The following is an 11,137-nucleotide window of genomic DNA, read 5'->3' as shown; positions in this document are numbered from 1 at the left end:
CGCGGAGCGCGCCCCCGGGGCTGCAGGCCCCGCCCCCCGACGACGTGGACTACGCCACCAACCCGCACGTGAAGCCTCCCTACTCGTATGCCACGCTCATCTGCATGGCCATGCAGGCCAGCAAGGCCACCAAGATCACCCTGTCGGCCATCTACAAGTGGATCACGGACAACTTCTGCTACTTCCGCCACGCAGATCCCACCTGGCAGGTAGAGTAGGCACGGGCGGCGGCGGCTTCCTCCCCATGCCCTCCTCGCTCCCCACACTGCACTGGATTCATATCCCTAATCTTCAGGCCAAGTAGGCTCGGTGCGGCCAGAAGGGAGCACTGCAAAGGAGCCCAGTTCTTGCAACTGCCCCTCCTTTGACTTCCAGAGAGAGAGAGAAGGGAGAATGTCTAGAGGTGGAGGGCATTAGGGGTGCAGAGGCTGAGATTCAAGGGGCAAGCACCTGCCATTCATCCAGCAGGCCCAGGCCAAAGACCACGGCCAGACTCTGCGTGGACAGAGTCTCCTTGGGGAGAGCGATGAACTGAAGGCACATTCTTGTCCCAAGTCCTGGAATTCCTAGACACTGCCCTGCCCTGGGATGGTTTGTCGGGCGGGGAGTCAGAAACGGAAACTGGAACGTGGCCTGCCTGCCAGGCTCTATGTCCTGCCCTTTTGCAGTTGGCTTGGGGAGGGTGAAATGGAAGGGGTGCTGTAGCATGTGTCCCAGTGGAGGGTCAACGGAGTAAGAGGCCTTCCTAAAGCTGCTGTCCCAGCCCCCCACCTCAACCTCTGCTCAGTTTCCTGCCTCCAACCCCCACTCTCAGCCAACCTCCCTGGGGGGACAATTACCTGAGCCAGGTGCCTTCCACAGGGGCTCTGCCTACCACACTGGCATCATGTTCCACGTCTCCGGAACCAGGCACTGAGCAGCCAAGGGGCCCAGGCCACCATGTAAACATCCCAGCCTTGCTGCGGGGCACTATCCACCCATCTGCCCTGCCGTGCCAACCCAGGACCCCTGTCCCCCAGCAATCTTTGGACACGATTAAGCACCTAAGAATAGACAAGGCAGGAGGATGGTGGATTTGAGGCTGGGTAGACAGTGCCCTAAGAGTCTTTAGCCATCACCATCAAGGGCTAGCTGGAGGCAGAGCCCCTCCAAGGACATCCAGACTCTTCCCTGAAGCACCCAAAGCAGGCAGGCCACAGGACCACAGTCCCAAGCCATTTCCAATGCCCCTGACCCTAGAGCAGTGTCATTTGTAGCTGCACCGAAAAAGCAGAGACCCTCAGCCCCACCCTACCCTAAGCCTGTGCAGCTTGGCTTTGGGAAACAGGCCCAAGGAATGAGTGCTATGCTCTTAGCTCTTGGCTGGGTAATAATCAACTGAGCCTGGAGTAGGGGGAGGGGGCCGTGGGGGGTGAAGGCCCAGGCCAGCAGCCGGCTCAACAAACAAGAAAAGTCATCAGATCCCCCACTCCTCATCCCTGCTCACTCGCTCACTCGCTCTCTCTCTCCCCCACCTCTCCATCCTCGGCTGCCCAGCCCCCTCCCTGGACCCACTCACTCACACAGAGGGCCAGCCAGGCCCAGGCAAAGGGAGGTGGTGGTCCAGGCCCTGGGGGAGCCAAGGGCTTTGGCCAGAGGCTGTGAGCGGCAGGGTGAGGGAGGGAGGGTAGGCGACGGGGGTGGCACCGAGAGCCACCCTGCAGCTCAGAGCTCGGATGACTGAGCAGGCAGATATCCCGGCAACAGGGAACAAAAGCCCCCGACAGCACTCCGGGCTTCCAGTGCCCTGTGGCTGGTGTCCCAGAGCCGCAGCCGCCTGGGCAGAGCAGCGTGTCTGTCCCCACCTCCTCTCCCCTGCCAGAGAAAAGATGGGGGGCGTGCAGGAGCACCAGGTGCCACTTCGTCTCCCCATCCCCACTGACCCAGCGGTTCCTCTCTCTCTCACTCTCTCCCTGCACCCAGAATTCAATCCGCCACAATCTGTCTCTGAACAAGTGCTTCATCAAAGTGCCTCGGGAGAAGGACGAACCAGGCAAGGGCGGCTTCTGGCGCATCGACCCCCAGTACGCGGAGCGGCTGCTGAGCGGGGCTTTCAAGAAGCGGCGGCTGCCCCCTGTCCACATCCACCCAGCCTTTGCCCGCCAGGCTGCGCAGGAGCCCAGCGCTGTCCCCCGGGCCGGGCTGCTGACGGTGAACACCGAGGCCCAGCAGCTACTGCGGGAGTTCGAGGAGGCCACCGGGGAGGCAGGCTGGGGTGCAGGCGAGGGCAGGCTGGGGCATAAGCGCAAACAGCCGCTGCCCAAGCGGGTAGCCAAGGTCCCGCGGCCCCCCAGCACCCTGCTGCCCACCCCAGAGGAGCAGGGTGAGCTGGAACCCCTCAAAGGCAACTTTGACTGGGAGGCCATCTTCGACACCGGCACTCTGGGCGGGGAGCTGGGTGCGCTGGAGGCCCTGGAGCTGAGCCCACCTCTGAGCCCCGCCTCACACGTGGACGTGGACCTCACCATCCACGGTCGCCACATCGACTGCCCCGCCACCTGGGGGCCTTCGGTGGAGCAGGCTGCCGACAGCCTGGACTTCGACGAGACCTTCCTGGCCACATCCTTCCTGCAGCACCCCTGGGACGAGAGCGGCAGTGGCTGCCTGCCCCCGGAGCCCCTCTTTGAGGCCGGGGACGCCACCCTGGCCTCCGACCTGCAGGACTGGGCCAGCGTGGGGGCCTTCTTGTAAGAGGCCAGGCCCTGCCCCACCTCTGGACAGTGCCCAAGTCAGGGCCTAGAACTACTCCCCAACACAGGTCCACAGACACCCCACCACCCAGGCAGGGGCTGGGCCAGGGCTCCAAGGCTGGCCCCACAAGGCCACATGGCCACCAGCCCCAGCTGCCATCAGATTCAAGCCCAGGAGGCTGAGAACGAGGGCCCAGGACCAGAATCGCTGCCTCCTCTCCCCAGCCCCCCTTGTACACACAGTGTTTCATTGCTCCGCGTCTTCCCAGCCCCAGAAACCAGCTAAAGGGCCCTTCGCCGTGAGAGCCTAGGCCTGGAGGGGCCCAGGTCAGGCTGGGGAGGAACAGAACCGGGCCCTCCCAGAGCACCTCCGCTTCCCCGCTGCTTCCCCAGGTCTCTATCCAGAGAGAATCCCCCGGTACCACAAATGCTAGTTAGATGACAGCAAATTAACCCCCTGGAGGCTTCTCCCTGCAGAGCCTCCCTGGGGCCGGGGGCAGGCAGTGGATGGGGCAGAGCTGAGCAGAATATGGACTGGGGGAGGGGGCAGAGAGAGGAGATCAAAATGAGGTGGGGGCACAGGGTTGGGCAAGGAGATCCTCTGTAAGGCCTCTGGGATCTTTGCCTGGCCCCTAATCTTTAAGCCCAACTTGAAGCTGAGAGCAGCAGGAAGTTCGGATTTGGCGGTTTGGGGGCCGGGGCATCCAAGCTGTAGAGGGCAGGACGGACAGACTAATGTAGTGAGTGTAGCTGTAGCTGAGGCTTAACTGGGAGGGCCACCGAGCTTGCTGGAACTACTGGGACCAAGAAGGGGTAACCCCATGCCCCTGCCTGCATTCCTCGGGGGCGTGGGGCATGCCTTGCTCCACCTGGATCCCCTGGGCTGCGTCCCACATCCACCCTCCTGCCCCTTGGGGCAATTTAACCTTTTTCATGGAAGTTATTTACAATGAAAAGTTTTTAAAAATAAAATTTTTAAAAATCTAAATATGGCTCCTCTCCAAACTTTCTTTGGGAACAGGTGAGGGCTCCGTGTTCGGGAGGGGCAGCGCCTCTTTGCTGGAGTGAGGGATGACTGAGAGGAAGATGCGGGGGCACTTAGGGCCTGCAAAGAACACTGACGAACTCCCCATGACCTCAGCATCCCCGGGGAGGAAGGGACTGAGGGGTGGCTCTCGGATGTCCCCTGGAACCTAGGCCTCGGTGGCTCCATCCGTGCAATGGGGAGACCGAGGCCCACAGCCCTGGGGGATCAGGAGACAAAGGGAGGAGGAGTGGCCCCCGCCCCCAGACCCGGGGAACTCAAAGGCTAAGTGTGTCCTGGGCTCGGCCCCTGCTGTCCCCCGCTGCGAGGGCTTGCCCGGGCCGGCCTGCCCCAGTCGGCCATCCCCGGCCTGGGCTGGTCTCCAGCACCTCCCTCACTTGGTCCTCTCCTGGAGGGACCCAGCCCCAGGGCCCTCACTTCCCACACAACCTGGCCCAACACAGGTTTGGGGAGGAGGAAGGCCACCAGGGAAAGGAGTGAGCTCAGGCCCGCCCCTCTCACCTACAGTGGCAGGAGCCAGACTACCAGAGTTCTGATGGGGAAACTGAGGCACGGGAAATTTGTGTCTGGGTGACAGCCAGCACCTTTCAATCCCCTTCCCCTTGCTTTGCCTGGGAGCCACCTCCCAACTCAGTCCTCGCCACATATACACCCTCACGGGTGCACGACACCTCCAGAGCCACTTCCTTGCACACGAGCTCGCACACGGGCGCACACACACAGGGGCACAAACAGGCAACGTCCCAAGCATTCCTGTCCAGCCTCCACGGACCCCTTTCTCCCAAAGCCCCTTTCTTTCTCCATCCTCGAGCTTGGCTCTAGGCCAACCTGGCATTCCCCTGCTAACTGGCTGCTTTCACTTGCTAATTATTCTAAATACTGCAGGAGGGCACGCAGCCTGCAGGTCCAGGAAGGCAGGCTGAGGACTGCCTCAATTCCCTTCACCCCGCAAGCGACTCCCCCTCCTTCTCCCCACTGTCCACCCGCTTCCTCTTCATGGACCTCAGCATTGGGGAACAAGGTGGGCTCCAGCCTTTTCCCCACAGGATCAGCCTCCCACTTTGGACTGACAGGCGGGGCGTGTAGCTGTGTGCCCCAGGCCTGTGCTGGGGGGAAGAGGGGCAATGTCTGGGGCAAGCAGGACCCCCTACTGGGGGAGCACCAGGCCTGAGAAGCAGATCAAGGTTTGCCCCAGCTTGACAGTCACCTGGAGGCTCCTGAAAAATCCCACTGCCATTCTCCTGCCTCAGCCTCCCGAGTAGCTGGGACTACAGGCGCCCGCCACCACGCCCGGCTAATTTTTTGGATTTTTAGTAGAGACGGGGTTTCACCGTGTTAGCCAGGATGGTCTCGATCTCCTGACCTCGTGATCCACCCACCTCAGCCTCCCAAAGTGCTGGGATTACAGGCGTGAGCCACCGCACCCAGCCTCTCCAGATAATTTTTAAAATCAGCCAGGCATGGAGGTGTGCATCTGTGGTCCCAGCTACTCTCTACACAGGAGGCTGAGGCAGGAGAATTGCCTGAGCTGAGCCCACGAGGTCAAGGCTTCAGTGAGCTGTGATTGCACCACTGCATTCCTGCATGGGTGGCAGAGTAACACCATGTCTCAAAAAAAAAAAAAAAAAAAATCAGGAAATTAGCACTGGCCTGATAATCCCATCTAATCCACAGACCCCATTCAAACTCTGCAGATTGCCCCATCACGCTCCTCCCTGTGCCAGCATCCCAATCCGAGATCACTGTTCATTCACTGTCCTATCTCTTTGGAGCTGTGTGGCTTTGAGCTCATAACTCAAGTTCCCTGGGCAGGTTCCTCATCTTTTTTCATTCTAACCTGCAACCTCCACTTTTGGGGTAACCAGCCCCTGCTGCATGTGACAGCCCCCCCGAACCACCTCTTTTTGTTTTGCTTTGTTTTGAGACAGAGTCTTGCTTTGTCGCTCAGGCTGGAGTGCAGTGGCACAAACTCGGCTTACTGCAACCTCTACCTCCCAGGTTCAAGCGATTCTCCTGCCTCAGCCTTCTGAGCAGCTGGGATAACAGGCGTGCACCACCATGCCTGGATAATTTTGTATTTTTAGTAGAGACGGGGTTTCACCATGTTGGCCAGGCTGGATCCTCAAGTGATCCGCCCGCCTCGGGCTCCCAAAGTGCTGGGATGTCAGGAGTGAGCCATCGTGCCCAGCCCCACTTCACTTTAAGTGTTGGGGGAAGCCCATTCCCAAAGCACAGAGCCACCCTTCTGTCCCAGAATTTCCTGCCTCTTCCCCATTCTGTCTTCCCACTGTAACCCCCAGCTAGGAATGTGATGAAGAGGGTGGGGAGGGCCAGGATGTGGGAGGAAAGGCCAGGAGCTCAGACCTTGCACGGCTCCCCTTCCCTCCCCAGGGCACATCCTGTTCCATAGGACAGGCCACCCGGGGCCCAGTGACTCTCAGGTCTGGAAGGTCCCCAGGGATCCCCCTCAACCTCGCACTTTATGCTCCGCTGGGACGAACACTTCAGGCCCCCTGCAGAGCTGAGCTCCATCTGGGGCAGGAGCCAGGAATGGCTCTCCACCTCCTCCCCTGCCCCAGGACCCAGACTTGCTGGAAGAGGGTGAGCTGGAGGGCAGGAAGGAAGGCGGGGCGGTGGAGGGTCAGGTGCACCTCCCTCCTGGGCTGAAGTCCAAAGGTAAATAGGTGTAGGTGCGCTCCCGGCAGGGGGCAGTGGGCTGGTCCCTTGGGGCAGGCCTGGGCCTGTCGGGGGTGGGGACGTGGGGAGGGGCCGCCAAGCCAGCCTTGTTAACAATGGGGTGGGGGAGGAGCCTGGGTCCTGCTGACACTTTCTTGTTTGATGAGAAGGAAAACACAGGTGACAAGACGGCAGGCTGGGGGGGGGAGGTGCACCTCGAGCAGGGGAGGGGGCTTTGTGAGCCCCCCATCCAAAGCCTCACTGACTGGTGTGAGCTGAGGAGCAAGTGAAGCGCAGGAGGCCCTCAGGGGCTGCCTTCTTCCCGGGGCACCTGTGTCTGCTCCACTCTGTAGCTCCCAGGTGGGCAGGTCAGAGCTACCGGGCGTGCTGGGGCTTGAACCTTCCCTGTCTGCGTCAGAAGTTGGCAGGGGCCAACTGGAAGGACATTGTCCCTCAGAAGCCACCCAGCCTGAACTGCAGGGCAAGGAGAGGTGGGGGTACCATAACGGAGGGGGCTGTCAGGGCTGAGGGTCTCCCTACTGGCCCCTGATAGCCTTCCAGCACAGTCCTGAACTGACTCCCACCAGCCCCTCACCTGCCCTTGGGCCGCACCACCTTGTTCTGAGGACAGAGAGGTCTGAGCCTCAGGACCCGCGCTCCCAGGAAAACAGGAGTTCCAGGAATTGGACAGGTGTGCACACCTCCACGAAGCCCACCCCGCCCACAGCCCCCAGAGCCCTTTGAAGTCAGAGCCGCAGCGGGATTGAGGTGGGCAGCCCTCCCAATGCTGCTGTTTGCCCAGGGAATTAAGCTGAGGCGGGGCAGCTGCCCACAGCTCTCCCCTTGCCCAGCCAGCCGCAGGCTCCCTCTGCAGCCCCGCACCCCCACCAGCTGCCCTGCCTCTCTTCCTGCCTAACCTTGGGCACCAAGCCCTGTCCCCATCCCCACTGAGCAACAGAGTGCCTTCAGTTTCCTTTGAGTGAACTGTGTCCATGAGTTGGGCAGGGGGCAAGAAGGGGCAGACTGGGATACAGACCCTACCTCCTAAGCCCACAGGTCTGCACGCCCTTGTGGGAAGATGACCTGTCTTGCTCATTCCTACCTTCGAAGCATCACAGCCCCCAACGTGTTAAGTATTTTTTGAATAAGTGAATGAATAAATGTGCTGGCTGGCAGATCAACACAAGATAGAAAAGCAGCCGAGAAGCCAGAGAGTCAACACCCAGGGGTTCTCCAGTCCCTGGGCTGGGAACACTCCTGAGGCCTCTGGAGGCAGTGGTTTGACCCAAGGGCGTGCAGAGGTAGAAAGCATTCTGGCCCAGGGAGAACTCTGAGGAAAGCCCCAAGGTGCCCAGTTCTGGAATTGAGCGAGGGGACAGACTGTTGACCCTGTGGATTTGGGGGCCTCTCATGTGGAAGTGAGAACAGAGGAAGGGGAGTGGCAAGGACCACCACTAGGAAACCAGGGGACCAGGGAGGAGGAGGCAAAGCCGAGAGGGAGTGGGGAGGACGCCTGGGAACTGTGGCAGGGGGAGCCCCTGCACTCACACACCTGTTCCCCGCCGCCCTGAAGGGAGCACCCACAGTGCTGAGTGCCGCAGGGCAGCCTGAGTGGGGGCAGCGGAAGCCAGCATTGGCCCTGGAGGTCCCGGCGGCCTCCCACAGGGCCATTTCCTTAGTGCAGTTGGTGGGGTGCGGGGAAAGTGAGAGCAGGCAGCAAACTCCAGCTCCAAATGGGGAGAAAGGAAGGAGAGGGTGCGGACAGGGGTAAGGGCAGACTCAAGGAGAACTTAGAGATGGGAGGCCTGAGGGCATTTGAAGGAAAGAAGGGGTACGGGTGCCCCCGAGGGGTTGGCAGTGCTGAGAGAGCTCCTGGTGGGAGCAGGAGGAAGAGGGTCTCAGAGGAGGCAGGAAGGATGAGCGCTGGCCCCTTTCCTGGAGAGGGAAGAGGAAGAGGATGGGCAGGGAGTGGGGCTGCGTCAGGGTGAACAGGAGGGTGTGGGGGGCTCTGGCTAGTGTGCGGAACTACACGGTATAAGGGGCGGAAGTGCAGAGGAGCAGGTCTGGAGTAACTTGGAAGGGCACTCGGGAGCAAGGGGAGCAGAGAGGAGGGACAGGAGCTCTGAGGGGAGCAGGGGCCCCGGGAGGTCAGGGTGGCTGCCCTGCACCCAGCTCGCAGGGTGAGGCTGGAGGCTGGTGATTCTCAGCTGCAGGAGAGGAAGGCCAGGGTCCCAGGTGCTGCTGGACACTGGTCAGTCACTTACCTGGTGACCTGGTTCCTTACACCTTTGAGCTGAGTCAGGGAGGGGCAACAAAGAAGGAAGGAGACCCGGTCTTGGGGAGCCTTTCTAAGCCACCGAGCTGGGAGGCCCACAGCCTTACGCATGGGACTCACAGACTCAGGCTAACATGTTTGGGCACTGCAGCTTCAGGGCAGGAATCCTGTTCTCGGAGCTTTGCTCATGAGGTATGGTTCCTTTTCCAAGACGAGTCTCCTAGAACCCTCCTTCATTACCCAGAAGCCTCTCAGGCGCCCCTCAAACATGCTATGGGCACCTCAACTCTCCGTATGCCCGGCCACATTCCCCTTCTCCCTGTGTGGGCCTTCCTCACGCGGCATTCCCTCACTCAGGACTGGCACCCCCAGCCAGTTGTCTCCCAGCCCACTGCCCTCGCTCCAGTATGTTCTCTACCTGACAGCCACCGGGCCTTTCTTTTTTCTTTTTCTATTCTTTTTTTTTTTTTTTTTTAGTGGAGTCTTGCTCTGTCACCCAGGCTGGAGTGCAGTGGTGTGATCTCGGCTCACTGCAACCTCCACCTCCTGGGTTCAAACGATTATCTTGCCTCAGTCTTCCGAGTAGCTGGGATTACAGGCGTCCACCACCACACCCGGCTAATGTTTTGTATTTTCAGTAGAGATGGGGTTTCACCATGTTGGCCAGGCTGGTCTTGAACTCCTGACCTCAGGTGATCCACCCACCTCGGCCTCCCAAAGTGCTGGGATTACAAGTGTGAGCCACCGCACCCTGTCTCTTTTTCTATCTTTTTTTTTTTTTCTTTGAAACAGAGTCTCTCACTCTTGTCCAGGCTGGAGTGCAGTGGCACAATCACAGGTCACTGCAGCCTCGACTTCCTGGGTTCAAGTGATCCTCCCAGCTCAGCCTCCCGAGTAGCTGGGACTAGAAGCACATGCCACCACGCCTGGCTGTTTTTAAATTTTTTGTGGAGATGAGGTCTCACCAGGTTGCCCAGGCTGGTCTCAAACTCCTGGGCTCAAGTGATCCTCCTGCCTCAGCCTCTGAAAGTGCTCAGATTACAGGTGTGAGCCAGCCACCTTGCCAGGCTTTTTTTTTTTTTTTTTTTTTTAGTGGAGTCTTGCTCTGTCACCCAGGCTGGAGTGCAGTGGTGTGATCTCGGCTCACTGCAAGCTCCACCTCCTGGGTTCACGCCATTCTCCTGCCTCAGCCTCCCGAGTAGCTAGGACTACAGGCGCCCGCCACCACGCCTGGCTAATTTTTTTTTTGTATTTTTAGTAGAGATGGGGTTTCACCATATTAGCCAGGTCTCAATCTCCTGACCTCGTGATCCGCCTGCCTCAGCCTCCCAAAGTGCTGGGATTACAGGTGTGAGCCACCACGCCCGGCCTTTTTTTCCTTTTTTTAAGGAAAAATTTTTACCTCATAACAGTACATGCACCTGGAATAAATATCAATCTTAAAAAGACTTAGTATGTTAAAAAGTTTAAAACAAAACACAAAAGGTCACTAGCTGTTCCTTCAGGTCCTGCTCCTCTGGTAACCATAACCAACCACTTTCAGTTCTTTCACTGGTTCAAGTAATCCCTGCTGTTCTTTTATTGTGTGTGTGTGTGTGTGTGTGTGTATGTGTGACAGAGTCTCACTGTGTCACCCAGACTGGAGTGCAGTGACACGATCTTGGCTCACTGCAACCTCTGCCTCCTGGATTCAAGTGAGTCTCCTGCCTCAGCATCTCGAGTAGCTGGGATTACAGGTGTGCACCACCACACCTGGCTAATTTTTGTATTTTTGGTAGAGATGTGGTTTCGTCATGTTAGTCAGGCTGGTCTTGAACTCTGGACCTTGTGATCCACCTGTCTCAGCCTCCCACAGTCCTGGGGTTACAGGCGTGAGCCACTGCGCCCGGCCTATTTTGTTCTTATTGAGGTAAAATTCATGTACAATTAAATGAGCTGATTTTAAGTGTACTGTTGAAACCATTTTGACGAATATATATCAAAACACAGAAAATTTCCTCATGCCCCTTTCCAGGGGATCCCTACCATCACCCCATCCCTAAGCAACCACTCATTTGATTTCTATTGCCATCAGTCAGTTTTGCCTGTTCTAGACTTTCCTAAGAATGTCACCAGACAGTTTGTACTTTGTGTTCGGCTTCTTTCACTCAGCATGTTGTTTTTGGAATTTCACTATGTCGTTGCATGCATCAGTAGTTTGTTCCTCTTCATGGCTGAGTAGTATTTCATCAGCTGATGGTAGCTGTTTGTTTATCCAGTCTCCTCTTGATGGATATCTGGGTTGTTTCCAGTTTTGATCTATTGTGAATAAAGTTGCTATGAACAGTCTTGTACAAGGCTTTTTGTCATATAGCTTTGTTTAAAAACAATCCCTTTACTTTTCATTTGGATAGGGTTTGGGAAGTGAAGACA

At 58.2% G+C, this 11,137-nt stretch overlaps 1 protein-coding gene across 1 annotated transcript; it reads left to right on the top strand.

Annotated features, from left to right (window-relative positions):
• Window positions 1-5: 5 nt before the first annotated feature.
• Window positions 6-3,362, top strand: FOXJ1 (forkhead box J1; the record flags this gene model as incomplete). The annotated part of the gene is made up of 2 exons (XM_011965984.1): window positions 6-209; window positions 1,963-3,362. Coding segments are annotated over 2 exons (972 nt in total), but the record flags the coding sequence as incomplete, so codon positions are not given.
• Window positions 3,363-11,137: the final 7,775 nt, after the last annotated feature.

Source organism: Mandrillus leucophaeus, unplaced genomic scaffold (genome assembly GCF_000951045.1).
Source record: "Mandrillus leucophaeus isolate KB7577 unplaced genomic scaffold, Mleu.le_1.0 Scaffold1, whole genome shotgun sequence".
Lineage (NCBI taxonomy): Eukaryota > Metazoa > Chordata > Mammalia > Primates > Cercopithecidae > Mandrillus > Mandrillus leucophaeus.
Note: the sequence above shows the minus strand (reverse complement) of the source record. Positions and strands in the feature narration are given on the sequence as shown.